Below are 19,672 nucleotides of genomic sequence, written 5' to 3' on the forward strand. Positions count from 1 at the left end.
GTGCCTTCTAAAGCTCCCTTGTGTAAAGAATCCATAAATCTATGGTCCTTGGACGAAATTGCACTTCATCTGAGTCTTAAAGGCACAACCACTTCTTTTGAAATTACACAATATTTCTAGATTTCCCCCACATGAGGAAACTTCTTTTTATCATCTGCCCTGTCAAGTCTTTTCAGAATCTTGTGTTTCAATACACTTGTTTGACAGCTCCATCATCCCAGAAATCAATGGTAGTTACGTTCCTGTGCAACACAGTGTTATAAAAAATTATGCAATATAAATAATGGGGTCTATGGGAAAAACAGGGTTAGGGCCGAACCGCCAAAAATATCAGTAAAAATCAAAACAAAAATAGTTAGCCTAACACAAACGATAGCACAGTCTAAGTGAATCTTAAAATCATAAATTTACTGTATTATTTCATTAAAATAAAACACTTTAACACTCAAATCATTTGACTTCCGCCTTGTACCTTTTACGAAGCTCTCCACCAGAAAGTGCATGAGCCGACTAACCACGTTATGCCGATGCAGAAGTCCTGTCCTCCACGCGATTCTCACCTGGCTTGAAGCAAAGTTCCTTTTAAATGTAGACTACAATGTCCAGTTTCAAGGCTTGCACAGCTGATTGCATTCCTGTTTTAGCTGAACACACTGAATTTGTATTTTGCAGACAGGATTGTGAGGCTGCGTTTTGCTGTTCAGGTCAGTGCCAGGGATGGAATTGTGTAATAGCAAACGAGATTTTGCTTTGTTAAAAAGAGTCCGCAATTCACTGATAGTGTTATAGCTAAATCGCATTTAATAAACATACATTATAGGAGAACTACCTGTACATTGAGGGGGGGAGATTAAGACAATTTCAATAATAAATTCTTGTTCAGTACAGCCTTTCAAAGCAACCCAGGATGTCCACCATTTTAAAAGCAATTTCCTGCATGTAGCAAGTTCATACTTCAGTGGCTTATCTCATTATTTCCACTGTCACAAATCAGGTGCTTAATTTTCAATATTATTAGTGTTAAAATATCAATTTTTATTTTTTAAATATATCCTCAAAGCCATGCATTAGACTCATTATGGCAATGACAGATATTAAGTTGTGCATTAAAATAATTGAATGAAACAGTAGGGGGAGTGGATATTGTTTCAAAAGTATCGGAGCTCTTGCACTTCAGAATTGCGTTTTTATATGAAGTCAGTTTCAATGTGTTGGGTTAACAAATAAGATCAATAGTTTTGATAGGTCTGAGCTGCTTTCCAAAGCAAATATATTCCTCATGGAATATATGAAAAGGAGTCAGCCCCTCAAGCTTACTCCATAACTCAATAAAATTATGATTTGGTTACACCACAATCCTGCCCATACTCCAATAACTTTTCACCCTTAGATTCTGGAGAATCTATCAATAAAATATTGAAAGACTTTGAAACTCTCTCTCTCAAATTTGTGCAAAAGAAAATTTGCCTTCTCTGCCTGGGCAACCTTTTTTTTATTGTGAAACAGTGACCACTAGTTCTAGATTTTCTTGCAGGAGGAAGCATCCTTTCTGCATCCACCCTGCCAAGACCCCTCCAACCTTGTATTTTCATCAAGTTGCCTCTTGCTCTCAAAGCCAGTCAAGCCTATACAAGCCTAACCTGTCCAACTTTCATTGCAAGACCAACTGCCATTCCAATTATCCTTCAATAAACGTTCTCTGAATTGCTTCCAGTGTATTTGCATTCTTCCTTAAATAGGAAGCCTTGTACAGTACTCTGACGCGGTCTTTCTAACCTTTTACAATTTGATTCGGTCACCTAGATCCTTTTTGCATCTTGGAATCTCTTGCAGTTTAGAATGTGTTTTTATTCTTTCTGCCAAGTTGGACAATAGCACTTTTTCCCAAATTGTTCTCCCATTTGCCCATCTAATTATTTCCTTTATTGTAGTCTTTTGTTGTCTTCACAACTTAATTTCTGATTGATCTGTCATCAGCAAATTTAGTAAATGCACTTTCAGTTGCTTTTACATATAGACACGTAAAAATAGAATAGGTTGAGGCCCCAGCACTGGTCCTTGCAACAAACTATTCATTATGTTTTGTCAAGCAGAAAAAGACCCATTTGTGCCTTCTATTTCAACCATACCAATCTATTACCTTTAACCATTAGCTTTTGCTGTTAGTGCACGTTACTACTTTGGAGAACTTCAATAAATTGGTTAGACATGATTTTCCTTCCACATCATTTTGACATGCCTGAATTGTCTTGAACTTAGTTAAGTGTCCAGAAATATCATCCAACATTTGCTCTTTAATAGATTGTTAAACCAGCTGGCATATGGTTTCCTGCTTTTTGTCATTTTTGTTTTAAACAAACTTGTTACATCTGCTGTTTTCCAATCAGATTGAATCTTTCCTGAATGTAGGGAATTTTTGAAAATTAAAAGCAGTGCAGCAAGAATTGTACTAACTATTTTTAAGAGCCTACAATGAAGTCCAATAGAATCTAGAGCTCCAACAGTTTACTCCTATCATCTCCCTAGTGATCAAGGAAGACCAAAATTGTACATTGCTTTAGATGTGGCCTCTTGTAGAGTTGCATCAAAACCCTTAATTGTACACCTAATTCTCTTGCAATAAAAATAAAGATTCCATTTACCTTTGTGCTATTTGCCATTTACTGTAGTGCAGCATTTTGTAATCACTTTCCATTTAAATATTTTGCTCCTTTAATTTTCGTATTAAATTGGATAACCTTGGATCTTCCACTATTATTTTTATTCCCACCTGTCAGCTATTTTTATTCATTCTCCTAAGCATACCTTTTACAGATATTATTTTTGTCCCCTTTCAGAATTTGTTTTCCGTTTCCAACTCTTCTTTTGTATTGATAGAAAATATGGCTACAGTACACTTCAGTCCCTTCATCCAAGTCAACAATATAGCTCTTAAATAATTGAAGACTCAGCTCTGATCCTTTTGGCATGCTAGTTGTAGCTTGCCAAACTAAAATTGGCCCATTTGGCCTGACTATTCATCTATTTTCTGAGAGCCCTTGCCTAGGGATTGGTCAGAAGAAGTGCTTACCAAGTGTCTTGCCCCACACTGTCACCTATCCACCAAAACCTTGAAGGCTTCTTAGTAAATTGTACTTTGGTAATCTTCTGTAAGTTGCAACTTGCGTTTTGATTTTTGGATGCATTTAAAGTATTAGTTTAATATTGCACTTGCCTTTTCACACAATAGGCACTGAACATTTTGAAGCTCTGCTGCTTAGAATATATTTTATTCGTCCACCAGTTTTCATGAGAAAGTATTAATGTAGTGTTTTATATCCCAGATGTGCCCCAAAGATACATGTACTTTATTTAGTTGGCCCACATCTAGGAGCATTTTGAGCATGTACAGCTTACAGAAATCTTAAATTGTCTAATGGTGTTCCTTTTGTAGATTGGGGAAAAGAAACAAATGATCACAAAGGCAAAGTTGTGTTTTTTTTAGAATCTGAACATTTCGACTGAGAATATTGTTTGTGTGCTTGTACTGAACTGCAAAGTTTTGAAGAATATTCCACTGTTTCAAAAGTATTTTGGAAAAAGATTGTATATTTTTGGAATAGGTATATGCTTCAATCAAATGTTTTTGCCACTTGTTTATGATGGAAATGTGCAGTTAACTCCATATGTATCTCGTCCATTGTTGGAACTGTTGACTGAAGTTTTCGTCAACAATTCCATAGATTAATTTCAGATATCTTATCGATATGGACAAGTTGGACCAAAGGGTCTGTTTCCGTGCTGTACATCTCTATGATTCTGTTTGTCTGGGTGAATTTTACTTGGCTTTGTGCAGTTAATCTGGAGCTTTGTAGAAGTAACAATGTAACCAGCTTGTTGGAACAGAAACTCCAGTCTACATACATTGATGGCTGAACAATCAACAGTGCTGCTCTAAAGAACCAAGTATCGTTATAATGCATACAAAGTGTAATTATTGTGTATCCACATCTCCTGGCACTTCAGCTCGATCAACTTACTGCACTTGCATAAGACAGTTAACAAAAGCCTATGGTCACTTTATAATTCATTGATTTTATTTGTCTGTCTGGAATGTTTTTCAAGGATTGCCAGTCACTCAGATTGCCTTTTTTTTTAATGTTGAGGAAAAGCTCTACATTTTTGCTGGGAGTTTCAAATAAGGCTCCTTTTGAAATGTGGAGCTGTACTTCAAATTTGATACATTCATCATAGTTCAGGACGGTTGACGGTAAACAATACTCCCTTGTTCACAGTCAGTTGCTATGTTCTATGCTTTAAATGCCTAGTATGTCATCTAGCCACTTCAGTAGTGCATATGAAAGAGAGAGGTAAGGCAAGTCTGAGATTTGTGCTGTGCAGTTTAGAAGGATGGGGAGGGATAGTGGAATATTGGACTCCTTGGGGAGAGGGGGGTGTCAGTTTTAGATAGATGGGGTTTTCAGGTCCTGGAGCAGAGGTCAGGTTCTGGGTGAGTGGGTGGTGGTTGGGTGTGATGGGTTGGGGTTTAGTTTATTAGTTTTTCAGGTTAGACTTCTAATAGTTTGCCTTTTTACTGGGTAACTATTTGCTGAATTGCAGCAGAACCATCCCAATTCTCAATTTAAATGGATATTTTCAGAGGATTCCAGGCCTGGAGAATTGCCCAACAGATTCTTCAATTTCCAAGGCAATTCCCACCAAGTCTGGTACATTGGAGATTCTGCAGGGTTCTGATGCACAACTCCCATCTACACTACAGCAAGTATTATCTGACTATTGAAAAATCTGAACGTAGGTTTTCTACATAAAAGTATCTCAAACCTGTCAACTCCAAATTACAATACAAAAATAAAGCTCAAAAAGTGCTCTTAAAATAAAGATGGACACTCTTGAGCAAAGTGCATTTAAGATTAGCTTTCAGCCGTTCTTTAGATGTTTTTCAACTATTATACGTTTATTATGAATGAATGACTGAAATAGACATCCAACAGTTTATGTGGCTCTGTTTAGATGCAGTATGTTCCAAAGAGGATACTAAACTTCTTTTTTGAGCCAATTGCAATGAATAAATGTTACAGCATAAACCTGTTAGGAGCAACTTTCTTTATCTCATGTAAAATCTGTTATGGACACATAATAAACTACAGTAGGTTCATATTTTTGGGGATATCTAGTCATAACTAAATTGCCCAGTTAGCTGTAACTGACATGTTAGAACATGTCTTTGAGAATAAGTTCCTTATTCCTTGTAAGGATCATGTCATTATGTTCAATGGGTTGGATCAGTAGCAAGTCTGTCGCAGCTGAATAAAATTTAAACTACAGCATCTTGAAACATACCGTACCTTCAAAAGGTTTAGCAGAAGGAACACTTTTTTTTGGAAAAATAACGTTCTGTGGTTAAAGTTAAGATACTTCTTTCATTTTGAAGGATTCATCCAAAAGTTAAACTGTGTACTCATTTTATGATCTTAAAATATCAATTTTAACACCAGTTGGGCGATAATTTAGTGGTGTCACTTAGATTTGTGACCATTGAGTTAGAGGATTTGAGCTGTAGGGAGAGGCTGAATATGCTGGGGCTATTTTTCCTGGAGTGTCAGAAGCTGAGGGGTGACCTTTATAGAAGTTTATAAAATCCATGAGGGGCATGGGTAGGATGAATAGCCAAGGTATTCTTCCCCAGAGCAGGGGAGTTCAAGGTAAGTGGGGAAATATATAAAAGAAACCTAAGGGACAACTTTTTCACGCAGAGGGTGATGACTGTATGGAATGAGCTGTCAAAGGAAGTTGATACAACTGTAAGATTTAAAAGGCATTTGGATGGGTGTATGAAGAGGAAGGCTCTACAGGGATATAGGCCAAATGTTGGCAAATGGGACTAGGTTAATTTAGAATATCCAGTTGGCATGGATGAGTTGGACCGACTGGTCTGTTTCCATGCTGTACAACTGTGCCTGTATCTGCTTTGTGAAGGCATTTGGACTAACATTCTGTGGAGCTTTGCAGGCCAGTTACCTTACCAGTAAATTAGTTTTACAAAATGTGACAAAAATGTCTGAGTACTTAAGTACATCAAACTACTTTTATCTGTTGTTTCAGTAGTTCAGTTGGATGTAAAGCATCTCTGTTTACTGGTTGGAAGGGGGCAGCCAACTTTCCTGGTGTCTTGGCCAATTTTTCTATCTAATCAACATAAATGGAAACAGGTTAGATTAGATTACTAACAGTGTGGAAACAGGCCCTTCGGCCCAACAAGTCCACACTGACCCTCCGAAGAGCAACCCACCCAGATCCATGCCTCTACATTTACCTTCACCTAACACTACGGGCAATTTAGCATGGCCAATTCATCTAACCTGCATATTTTTGGACTGTGGGAGGAAACCGGAGCATCCGGAGGAATCCCACGCAGACACGGGGAGAATGTGCAATCTCCACACAGACAGTTGCCTGAGGCGGGAACTGAACCCGGGTCTTTGGCACTGTGAGGCAACAGTGCTAACCACTGTGCCACCGTGCTGCCCACATTCATCAAATTTTGCTGTTTGCAAGTTGGTGGCTATGTGTGTCCATAAGTGGCTGCATTTCAAAAGTAATAGATTGCATCTGGAGTATTTTGCTATTTTGATTTGCGGTAGTACCAAATTAATGCAAATTTTGTTACTGCTGACTTTATTTTGGTTTTTACAGCCAATGGCGAAGTTTTCAGACATTACTGGGACTTGGCACAGTTTATCTAGACTAAATCTGTCTGTTCTCTAAACCTTTTCACTGATAAAAAAGAATGGAATTCAGATATGCAAATGAATGCATGAAAAATTCTGTTTGCACAAGAATTTTATTCCATTCCAGAATTGCATTTATTTTGATATGCGTTCAAACAGTCTGTATTAATTTTCTGATTTATGTAACTTTGGTACAGGATTGGATATAGTCTTATTTTTGAATTGTTATTCAGTTTTTTAAAAAATTTTTCTCTTGTATCCTTAGATACGTGTTTAACCTATGGATAAAGTTGGAAAGATGTGGAGCAATTTAAAATACAGATGTCAGAACCTTTTTGTTAATGAAGTTGGAAGCAGAAATGAAAATGACTTAAACTGTCAGAAATGTTCGGTTAGTAAAAATGTAAGTGTACAAGCTAGTGATTTGCCTCAGCATGGTTTAAGTCCATTAAACAGAAACAGAACTATACCACTGGTTGCAGACACGTGTCTAAAAACAGATAAATGGAATAGAAATTGTGTTTCTGACATCCCAGAGATTGTTGAAACTGACTTAGATAAAGAGAATGAAAACTTGGCCACACCACCAGATTCTCATCTTGTTCGAAGAGACTCTTACTCCCGACATGCTCCATGGGGTGGAAAAAAGAAGCATTCTTGCTCTACAAAAATGCAAATGTCCTTTGATGTCGATAAACGCTTTAGTCGGACAAGGTATGGATTACAGAGACGTGAAAGACGCTATGGTGTAAGTTCTATACATGACATGGATAATTTGTCTAATCGGAGTATGACACGGCAATCTATACGCCAGCGATTGCAAGAAACTGTAGGACTGTGTTTTCCACTACGAGCCCGCAATAAACAATCTAAGAGCTTACTTTCCAGCCGGAGAAAAATATTGCTCTCTGAACTCATGCTTGAAAGATGTCCTTTTCCAGCTGGATCAGACCTAGCACAAAAATGGCATCTTATTAAGCAGCACACTGCTCCTGTAAGCTCACAGTCAGCCTGTTGGCTTGAGACTTTTGATCCAACTTTTGCTTCTGCAGAAGATGAAGAAGATAGACTTCGTGAAAGACGAAGACTCAGCATCGAAGAAGGAGTTGATCCTCCTCCCAATGCTCTTATACATACCTTTGAATCAACTGCACAAATTAATCAAACATACAAGCTGGGACCAAAGTTAGCACCTGGGATGAGTGAACTTTCTGGTGACAGTCGTGCAATAACAAATGGAGATTGGGACTCTGAAGAAGACACCACAACTCTCTGTCTCCAGGCACGCAAACAGAAATCACGGCAAGTGGCAGCAGAAAACATTAGTCATTCTACCAAACCTGGGCCCTGGAAAGTACACACACAAATTGATTACATTCATTGTCTGGTACCAGACCTACTACAGATTACAAGTAACTCTTGTTACTGGGGAGTGATGGACCGTTATGAAGCGGAGGCTCTCCTTGATGGCAAGCCTGAAGGTACTTTTTTACTCAGGGACTCCGCACAAGAGGACTACCTTTTTTCTGTGAGCTTCCGCCGTTATAATCGCTCTTTGCATGCAAGGATTGAGCAATGGAATCACAATTTTAGTTTTGATGCCCATGATCCCTGTGTTTTTCACTCTTCTACAGTAACTGGCCTTCTGGAACACTATAAAGATCCCAGTTCATGCATGTTTTTTGAACCTTTGCTTACTGTTCCACTGACCAGGACTCTTCCTTTTAGTCTGCAGTACATCTGCCGTGCAGCTATCTGCAACTGTACAACATATGATGGGATAGATGTACTTCCACTTCCTCCACCTCTGCAAGAGTATCTGAAAGAGTACCATTACAAGCAAAAAGTAAGGGTGCGATGGTTAGAATGAGAACCATTAAAGGTCATATGAGAAGTGCACCCAATGATTCTTGGCTCTTTTTGAGTTGCCAAAAAATCTTACTCATTGGGTATGTAGTTGAACGTTATTTGTAAGAATTCTTTCTGAATTATTTGGGCTTGAATTGACTTAGTTTGTGGTTACTCTTTCAGGTACTTGAGCACTTTGTGGTATCTGAGATTTTTAGTGGATACTGCTGTTCTACCTACAAATTTAATGTGCATGTATTTATTATGTTGGCTTCTAGGAATTTACTAGCTTTTATAGTCATCTCTGTGCAGGATATGGTCAAATCAAAATCATTTGATTAGGGCAACTGTGGAGCTCTGTAAAATTGATGCTAAAACATGTAATATGCACATTTATTATAGGTTCTTGGAAATCATGATGGAATTCAAATCAATTTAATGAGGTCATCCTTTGAGATCAAACACCTCTAGTGTTGAATTGACATTCTGGTAATTAATCTGGATGATTTTAATCAAATTGGAAAGATCTAATTTTTGTTTGTCTACAAAGATTTTTCTTTCCTTTTAATACACTCTTTTTGGAGTGGTTTCAGGATATTAGTTGTGTACTTAATGATGCAGCTCGAGTGCTTAACTGGGTGTTTATAGTACTGCACTGTCATTGAGAGTGGATGTTAAATTGAGGAACCGTCTGCTCCTGCCTGTGGATGAAAAAGATCCCTTAACACTATTTTGTAAAGTCTTATCCCAGTCTCATAGCTAATATTTATCTGTTACATAGTGCCAGTTTTAAAACCTGTTGCTGTTTGCGGGAGCTTGTTGCACACAAATTGGCTGCCACATTTCTTGCAGAATCACAGTGACCACCATTGAAAAGAACTTCATTTGCTGTAAAGCACTTTTGGGATGACCTGAGGTTGTGAAAACCACTATTTTAGGATCATCCTGACCTTTTTGAGATTGTCATCTTGAAATAGTTTCCATGCATTTTCTTTTTGAGAATGGGCATCTTTTATTTGTACTTTAGTAGCAGTTGTCCTAATGGACATCAGAAAAACTGGCCCTTGCAATTTTTTGTACCAAATCCCAAATTAAAATTAGCTGACATGAGTGACCGTAGGACCGATGCCCTAATGTAAGATCTGCCTGAACAGTTTAGGAGAACCTTTTAATAACTGAAACGGCAGGGAAGAAAGGTCTCTAAATTGACTTTAGAAATTCAAAAATCAAGCCATTCATGTATTTAAATCTAATGGTGTGCAAGCGAGAATCCAGGCTGTAAATTGTGCAGTTGAAGTATAACAGTTTACTTTGGCAGTTAAAGGTGGGCATTGGACCAGAATGTAAATTTAAAGTGTGAAGAACATTTTAAAACTGATTAGAGGAAAAAAACCTGCAATCTCCACAAGTTCTATTTGAAATAATTGGCAGATAACAGCATGCACGTATGAACACCTAGGGACTTGTAAAACTACAGCAGGGTCTTATGTTAAGGTAGAGGAGGATGAGCTCTGAGCAGATTTCACTTTCTGTTTTTGTTTATAATTTAGGAGATTGGACATCCTTGCAGTTTGATCTGCAGTTACTACTACCCTATTCTGGAAGTACTTTTTGCTATGAAATAGACATCAGCAATTTCTTCCACTACTATACAACTAAAACATCACAGAACACCAGGACAATGAACCACCTGCCCCTTTCTGCAAATGATTTTCCTTGTTAGTATTGTTGGTTTGAATATGGTGCCACTTCCAAATATGATGGGAAGGAGTAAGGTCACTCTGTCTTACAGTTAATGAACGTTTCTGTTGACTTTTTGTTTAGGATGTTTGCATTTTGAAAGTGATCATTTAAAATATTTGTGACCCAAGACCAAATATGAATTTAAAACATGAACTTAATATTTTAGTAAACATCCAGAAAAGATTTTTATTTACCTTGATGTTTTCCATAAAAGGTGAAAACAGTAATCTTTGTTATCCTTTTCAATTAGCCTACTTTGTCATAACTATTGATCATTTTCACTTATTTTTATTTCGAGACCCACAACAATGTGGTTGCCTCCTAACTGCCCTATGGGCAATAAGCAGTGGGCAATAAATGCTGGCTTAGCCAGTGACGCCCTGATCACGTGAACGAATGATAAAAGAAAAGAATGCACTCCAAGGGGTGTTTTACTTTCACATTTTCTTTCTATCAAAACTTTAAGTATCCAAAATGTTTAAGTATCCACTACTTGGATGTAAGGAAAATGTTTATTATGTATTGGCTCCAAAATAACTCTGACACCTTTTTTTTAAAAAAATCCAGTCATGTTCTTGAGATGCAAATGAAATTTCTGCAATACTGACCAGAAGCTTGATAGTTGCTCAATAAAATGCTGTGATCCTTAACTTCTTTTGTCTAAAGAGCCATGTTAGACTGCCTTTGCAGTTTTGGCTACATGTAGCCCATTTCTATCCAAAATCAGCTTATTTGGTCTTGTGTTCTGCAGCTTGTGTATTGCATGCTGTGTATTTTCCTTCTGTGACTAAGGAAAAAGCAGCATTTAGCAGAATTGCTTTACATTTTTAGGAAAAAACGGGCACAAACTTATTTTATTGAACCAGATTGCTTTGTGTCCTTGTACTGATTCAAAATCTGATGTTCAGCCGGGATTTTAGTTTGACTGCTTGTGATTACTGGAAAGTGAATTTATTAAATTGGCAATCAGTTTCCGGGTGAAATAGGAAGTTATAATGTAAAATCTGCTTTTAAAAACAATTCTTCAATTCCCTATTTTGTTTTAAGATATACTTTTTTTTGAAAGACTTGCTTTAATAGCACGATTGTATATTTGATGCGCTGAATAAGTACAAGTCTGAAAACTCCTTGGCCATCCTATGTCTTTTTATTTTAAGAGTTATATGCTTGATTTGGAATATTGCCCACACGTTGTGAAGCTGAACTTCAGTTTTATCACATCAGAATTCTTTCAAATTTGGTTTATTTGAACTTCTAAGCTATTCAGTAAACTTTGTAAACACTTGTTTTATATTTGAGGTTTACTTCTTGCCATACATTTGATCATGTAGTTTGTCTTGCTGGATGTATAGAGCGTACACATTTAAGTTGTAACTATTTGTCACCAGCATAGTTAACCTCCCACAATTTTGTGTATATCCCAACTGCATCTCTTTTTAATCTTCATTTCTGTACCTGCACAAAGTTATTCAATTAATCTAAGCTCGTTAGCAAAATCGCCATCTTTATGTTGAGCCCTGTGATGCATGCTCCTAAATTATAGAATTGTGGAAATTCAATTGTGTAAATTTGTTCTCATCAGTACCTGAAATTGTTAATGTGGAACTCTGATCAACATTACCTGATTTACTGACTTGAGGTGCTTTTTGGAAGCAATAATTTGTTAAAAGAACATGATATACTGTGCTTTTCTTTTCCAACTAAAAGGATCTTGTTGGACAGATTCTCAATTTCTGACATCATTTTACTCAGATTGTTGAGAGGGGCCTGGCATTGAGAATGGGGTCCAAAATCCTTTATCTGGAAATAACATTAACATTTTCTCCAAACTTTTAAAATCTTGGCTGTTCAGAAAAAAGAGATCTGAAGGGACATTTTGTTTCTCTGAAGATTTCACATCAAGTGAGAGTGCAACTGAAATAAAACATTATTTTTGTTAATTAATCTTTAATGTACAAATAGGATATTGCTCATCTAAAAGCAAAATAGACATATGATATTGTTCCTTTTGAGAATCTTTCTGTAGTTGGAGCATAATCTCCAATAAGGTACATACTTCAGGTAAATCAAACAAAGATGTGCACCTGTTCTGGTGAATTCTACCGCATTATTCAAAGAATTGGGAGCTCTCTTCTTTTGAGCTTACTATGCCTCTTCATTCAGTATCATCCAAACCAGATTAACTGGTCACTTATCTGTTGAGTGTATGCAAAATGGTGCTAATGTGGATAAGTTGCTGTGTTTGCCTGTCTGTCCCTTTCATTGAAAAGTAATTTTTGTATAAGTGCTTGACATTTCAACATGAAAGACATTGTAAACGCAGATATTTTCTTTTGCTTTTCGTCTGGGTGTGTTCTTATACCATTTTCCATAAATGCTAGTGTTAGACCAATGAGTAATGGTCTGTTGAGGCCTGCACCAGCCAATTGCACTGGTTTCTTATTGGTGCGAGTTTCAGATTTTATTCAAAAGTTCAATAATTGAGTATGGATCTTTTCTAATGAAATATCTTTAATGTCTTTTGTGCCTTCATTATTGCACAGGTTTTCAGATTTTTAAGCTCCCATATTTATGTGGAGGTTTTACAAACAAACAAATAAAGATCAATTTTAAGTAATTACTATCTCTCTATAAGTAGCTTTCACAAACTGAACTCCTTCCCAGCCTACTCCTAATTTCTGAGCTGTTTTCATTCTTATATTCAGTACTTGTGTTACTTTTAAACCTCAACTGTTTTACCGAGAGCAACTTGTAGATATGATAGTTAGGTAGAGATCATCTACCTACCAAATCACCAAATGTTTAATATGGTACGGTCCCAATTGATTCTCAGTGGGATAATACTGTCCTGTATGTGCGTGCAAGCTGGATAACATTTGAACACTTCCCATCAGGATTCCAGACTAAGGTTTTTTACAGTAATATTTCAATAAATTAAAGTTGAGCTTTTGGTGACAATTGTATCTTGTATCAATTTAATAGCTCTTTATGGCCTGAAGGCAAACAATTCATGTGAAGTACAAACCAAATAGTTTTTTGCATGTAATTTTCAAGCCACTTTAGAGGTTGTATCCTAATTTGTTTGCTGATCTAGATTACACAGATATGTTTAATGGATTTTAATCAGAACTATTCAAAACTGATACAGTTAAATGTATTCACAAGTAAATGTTGGCTAAACTCTGAAAATTTACCTTTTTGTTAGGGGGGGTTGGAAATGAAGTTTTCAATAGCTCCAAATTCACAAGGATTTTTGTTTTTCAAAAGGTGGTGAGAATTGGTACAACTTTGTTAATATTGTCTTGGGTGGGGCCAGGTAAGATGATACAGACCTGTACAATAAAATAAAGCACAGGAAGAGATCCTTAGGCCCATTTAAGTTTGTGCCGATTCCTCGTTCTTATTTAGACCTGCTATTTATTGCCCATGTGTGGTATCTGTCCCTCTGTTTGCCTCACATTCGTGTGCTATCAGGATAAACCTTAAATGTCGCTAATGTGCCTGCTTCTACCACCACTACTGGCATTCCAGGCATACATCACTGTCCATATGAAACATTTTTCATGCGCTTCTCCTTGAACCTGTGCCATCTTGCAGTTGGCATTTCCGTCCTGGGAATAAGCCTCTGACTATCCATTCTGTCTATGCCTCTCATAAATTTGTAGATCCCTCAGGTTGCCCTCAGCCTCTGTATTTCCAGTGAAAACAAACTGAGTTAATCCAACCTCTCCTCATAACTAAAACCCTCCAGATCAGACAAGCTCCTGGTGAACCTCCCCTGCACCTTCTCCAAAGCATGTACATCCTTCCAGTAGTGTGGTGATCAGAACTGCACGCAGTATTCCAAATGTGACCTAAGTAAAGTTTGATATTGAACTACCACATTAACAACTTGATTAAAGATATTAAAAGTTAATGATTGGATGAAAATAAACCACCTTGTTTCAATGGCCATTTTGAACTCTGAATTAGGGCAGTCTCAATTCTGGGTCCACAGTACAAAGCTGCCTTTGAAATGGCACCTAGTGGCCATAAGGATAGCGAATGTGGAAATTGAATTTCTATGTATGAATTTAAATCTTGGCAAAATATTGCACTGATGTTTTTCTTTTTTTTTGTAATTTACATGAGACACTTTGACTCATTTGGTCCTCAAAATGGTAGAACTTAATTAAGTTTGCCGTTTCTCCTGAGTGTTTTCAGTCTACCTTATAAGGTATTAAACCAGTAAACTAAATTGGGATTGTCTTTGTATTTGTTTGCACAGTGGCATGCAGAGAATGTCATTTTGCTTTCATTCCTCTTTGTGCTAGTTTGCTTGGTGAATTCTGAAGCACTTTCCAAGATATCTAAAGCTCAATAAAATATTGGGTTCTTTGTTTACTCCTTGGTTTATTTTTTCATCTGAACAGCCTGATGGATGAACTGCAGGGATTCTGAAGACATTAGCTAGAACTACAATTTAGTCTGTGTTTGAGGAAGAACCAAATCTTAGTGATATATGTTCCAATTTCGATTTTCTTCCATCAAAGTTGCCTAAAATAACGAAGTTCCACCACCTGTTTGAGCAGCAAGAACTTATCTCAGTGTTTTAAGCTCGTAGAAAACTTTATTTAGATTTTAGTTTTAAGAAATTAAAAGCTGGATCATCTTTTTAATGATTTAATTTCAGTAGACTTTTATGAGCAAGATGGTGACAAGGTCCATTTGATACAGCAGCTGCCGTGTTATGTTTTGAATCCATCCATTAGGATTTGTTAGCAAATTTTCTGAGCAAGGAAAAAAAAACTTCTATTTCAAAGAAAATGTGCAGTTTTTTTTTGTGGGTTCTACAATGTAAGCATGGGACCCCCTATTGTATGGTAGTATACCTGGTCATTTATTTCTAATTGTGCTTTATCTTGCATTGAAGTTGTATGAATGTGCTGTTAAACAGTATTTTTGCAGCTTAGCTGAAAGTAATTATTTGCATATATGTTGATCCCCTCAAACAAATACATTTGTGCACTTTGAGATTTTCATAAATCTCTTTTTCTGTGAGGGAATTGTGTGCCAATTGACGTATCAGATGCTTTGACGTAAGCTAATTGCTATTGGTATGTAAAGTAAGTAATGTTTTGTTTATAACTAAATGTTAGTTCTTCTGAATTTTTAAAAACCTGGCTACATTTGCTTTTGAAGATCCAGCTTTTCGCACATGGCCAATAAATGCATTTATTGTACAATGTATTCTGTTATATTAACATGAAAATGCCTGTCCAGGGTATTGTTTACCTTGCATATAAAAATAATCTGATTCTGTTAGCTGTAGATTAATGCTCATTCTGTGTTGTATAAAACAGATCATTTGTATTATCAGCTCTGTTCACTTGCTGTAATATTGCAACCATTTTTTTTATCTTTACATCCTGAAGGCTTCCTCTGTGTTCACTCTGGCTTCATTGTCTTAATATGAAATAAAGACTACAGACACAAAATGCCTTTGTATTGTGCATTTTTGTTCTCTCTGATTATCAAGTATCAAAATTAGAGTGCTGCTGCTTCTTGCAAATGACTGGACTACTTTTTAAGGCTGGTGCGTGTTGTAAGCCACATTTAATAAAATTGATTTGCTTAACATAAGCAGAAAATCTTTGAATTCTGCATTCTAATCACTTTGTATGTCAATCTTGGTCAGTAGCATTGATGTTACAAGTAGATAGAATTCTGTCAGTTAATTTTGCAATTCTTTACACCTTCTGTAAGAACATAGTAGCAGCTGTATGCCAATGCAGCCCCTTGAGTCTGTCCCACCATTTCATAACAGCATAGCTAAAACTCTCTTTTTCTCGACTTTACTTTCCTGCTCAGACCCTATTTCCCTTTATTTACTTAGCGTTCCCAAAATAATTGCCTCAATCTTGATTATTCCCAAAAACTGACCCTATCCCTTGGGGCTCTGGATAGAATTCCAAAGATACAGTTTCTGAGAGAAAAGTCTCCAATCCTGGGGAAGCAGTGGCATAGCAATAATATCACTCAAGTAGAATCCAGTGATTCAGATATATTGTGGATGTACTCATTCAAATCCCTCCACAGCATCTGGTGAAATTTAATTGTTAAATCTGGAATATGAGGCTTATTAGTCTGTTACCGATGTGGTTCACCATTGCCCTTTAGGGAATTAAATCTACTGTTATGGGGGATCCAAGATGGTGGCGACCCAGCAAGTCTGAGTCTATAGTGCTCCTCCCAAGATTTGGGCAAAGTGGGCTATCAGCCTCCTCCACACTCTCCAAATCATTTAAAATAGTTTTTACTTAATGTAATTAGTTGCTCAGTACTGAATTTAAACAATCTAATCTCCTATAAAAATGACTAAAGGGAAGCGAACCCACAGTTCTCAGCAGGCAGGTACCCCTCCCCAGCTGCAGCAGAGGCGTCCGCAGCCGCACCGGGGGACTTACCTATGGTGGCGAGCCTCGTGGAAATAATCTCTAAACTTGACGCGAAGATCGACGCCTTCATCAAAGAGTCCTGGAGCCGATAGGATTCACTCTCAGCTGCACTACAAAAGCACGACCGAGACATCAAGGAAATCGAGCACTGAATCGGAGGGGCGGAGCTAAAGGCCACGACCTCCGAGACTATAGCAGAATCGGCCATGGATCGGGTCGTCGAAAAAATATTTGTTTGCTGGGCCTTCCCAAACGGGAAGAGGAAGGCCAGCTTAGTGTTTCTCGAACAGTGGCTTCCACAGATTTTAAATCTGGAGGCTGGATCAGGCCAGGTAAGGGTAGAATGGGCCTACCGGGTTGCAATATGCGGGCCCGGCTCGAACCAGCGCCCTCGCCCGGTCCTGTTCCGGCTGCAGAGCTATAAGGACAGGCAGATGCTTTTAGAAGCTTCCAGAAATCTTGGGAAAGATCCCCAAGTCATGATTTATAAAGGATCCAAGATTGTTATTCCAGGACTTTTCCCCAGCTCTGGTCCGAAAGAGGAAGGTGTTTGACGAAGCGAAGAAGTGTTTAAGTGACTTAAATATTCAGTACTCCTTGTGCTACCCAGCAACGCTACGCTTTAACCATGAAGGGTCCGAGTATAACTTCGGATTGCCGGAAAAGGCCAAGGAATTTTTGGACTCTTAGATAAATTGTAAGAGTTAATTGATGTTTTGCTCTCTCTTTTCTCCCCCCCCCCCCCCCCCCCCCCGCCAAATGTAAAATAGAGGTGGCTCAGGTCCAAAAGCAATGTACAAATCATAAGATCCGTAGATATTGGACTAAAGTAGCAAGTGTTCTGACAGAAATCTTAGGAACGGAAATTACAGTGAATCCTATATCTTTCCTTTTGGGCTTTTCGAGCCTACCCTTCCTGGATATGCATGAGAAGAGATTATTTTCTATTCTCTCTTTCTGTGCAAGGAAAAATATTTTGGTAAACTGGGTGGCTGAGGGCCCTCCTGGACTCTCGAATTGGCACAGAATAATCATGGAATGTATTTCCCTTGACTGCCTTACAAACATGGTGCACCAAAAGACCGCATTATTCCATAAAATATGGCAGCCCTTCTTGAATTACATAAATACAGATATTTCGGCCATCCTAACAAGGGCTTTTATTAAATTGAGACAGCGAACCTGGCTGGTCCAGGGCCTATTGGGAGAGGAATCCCACACGAATACGGGTTTTGTTATGATCTGATGATAACACATTGAGCATGTATCTCACTACTCAATTTCTGTGTTATCAGTCGTTTTTTTTCTGAGAATGTAAGAGACTTAATTATACACTCTGGTTAGTTGTAGGTTAGATTAGTAGCTAGTTGAGTTTTGTTTTTTTTTTCTTGGTATCTTTTTTCCGTTTCATAAATTTTGGATATTATTTATTTAAGATTTAATTGTATTTCAATGTTTATACTTGGGTTTTATTATTTGTAAACTTGTAAAAATGTTAAATTTTCAATAAAAATATCTATTTTTAAAAAATCTACCATTATGGGGAAGGCAGTGGCCTAGTGGAATTATTACTGGACTATTAATCCAGAGACCCAGTTAATGTTCTGGAGACCCAGGTTCGAATCCTGCCACAGCAGATGGTGGAATTTGAATTCACTTAATGTCTGGATATAAGAATCTGATGATGAACGTCTGGGAAAAACCCATCTGATTCACTAACTTCCTTTCAGGAAAGGAAACTGCTGTCCTTACCTGGTCTGATCTACGTGACTCCAGACCCACAGCAATAGGTTGACTCCTAACTGCTCTCTGGGCAATTAATCCTGACCTAGCCAGCGACTCCTTCAGCCTATGAATGAATTTTTAAAAATCCGGCTACTGTGATTCCAGTTGACACTTGTCTGTCCCCTGAGATGGCCTAGTACACCACAAGGGCAATTGGAGATTGGCAAGGGCAGCTCGTGGTCCCAATGTCATCCATGTCCCACGGTAAAAAAAACAAACATGTCTCTATCCTAAATTGACAATCCTTTTGTCCTGCTACAGTACGGTTCATTACTTCCTTGTATTGGTTGCTACACATAGAGGAAACAGACTCTTAGCATCAACTGTGACCAACTAATTTTTTTTTTCTTTCAGAAATGTATTGGAAAAATCCAGCAGGTCTGGAGAGAAACAGTTATCATTTCCAGTCTGATGACCTGAATTGAATTTCCTCAGCACTTTGCCTTCCTACTTGTTCTGTACCTCTGTTATCTTTGTGTGAAATTACTCTGAAATGCCCCTGAATATCAATATTTCAATAGTTGCTCAACTTGTTTAAAAAGTTTTCCATTGCTCCCACTGTGACTTAACTCACACTTCATGTATTGCATTTAATCTGCCACATTCGGACAAAAGCCCTTTGCCCGAAACGTCAATTTTACTGCTCCTCGGATGCTGCCTGAACTGCTGTGCTCTTCCAGCACCACTAATCCAGAATCTGGTTTCCAGCGTCTGCAGTCATTGTTTTTACCTATGTCTAAATCCTATTTCTAGGCTTGAAGTTCCTCTCAGGCATGCATCTTTACCTAGCTTTCTGTCATTAGCAAACTTTGGACGTATTACACTTGTTCTTCATATAAGCCATTAATATAGATTATAACTGAGATGAAAGGACCGATACATTCTGTTCTTCACTAGTAACTGCCTGCCAACCTGAAAATGATCAGGTTATTTCTGGTTTTTCCTATGCTTCAAATCCTCTGTCCTCACCAATATATCAATTATGAGCCCATCTTGTACAAGAGGTAAAGCTCCTGCTCCTCCATATTGGATGCAGCATTAGAGTACAGAATGAGATGGTCTTTGCCAGTTGGCAGGCGAGTTATCAAGAATTTATGCTGTTAAGTTTTTTTTAGTTTTCCAATAACCTGT

The 19,672-nt window shown here is 37.7% G+C and overlaps 1 protein-coding gene across 2 annotated transcripts in view; it reads left to right on the forward strand.

Moving 5' to 3' along the window:
* Positions 1–15,796, forward strand: part of socs5a (suppressor of cytokine signaling 5a) — a 63,693-nt gene extending 47,897 nt beyond the window's left edge. The window contains exons 2-3 of one of the 2 annotated variants that reach the window (XM_043695672.2): positions 6,994–8,209; positions 10,127–15,796. In XM_043695672.2, the coding sequence (XP_043551607.2) occupies positions 7,009–8,209; positions 10,127–10,299 (1,374 nt within the window). In that variant the 5' untranslated portion in view covers positions 6,994–7,008 and the 3' untranslated portion in view covers positions 10,300–15,796. Of the gene's footprint in view, positions 1–6,993; positions 8,926–10,126 lie in introns of those variants that run through there. The other variant, XM_043695671.2, reaches the window with a different exon arrangement.
* Positions 15,797–19,672: the final 3,876 nt, after the last annotated feature.

Source organism: Chiloscyllium plagiosum, unplaced genomic scaffold (genome assembly GCF_037043375.1).
Source record: "Chiloscyllium plagiosum isolate Xiang-an unplaced genomic scaffold, Cpla_swu_hap1 HiC_scaffold_10, whole genome shotgun sequence".
In the NCBI taxonomy this organism is placed as follows: domain Eukaryota; kingdom Metazoa; phylum Chordata; class Chondrichthyes; order Orectolobiformes; family Hemiscylliidae; genus Chiloscyllium; species Chiloscyllium plagiosum.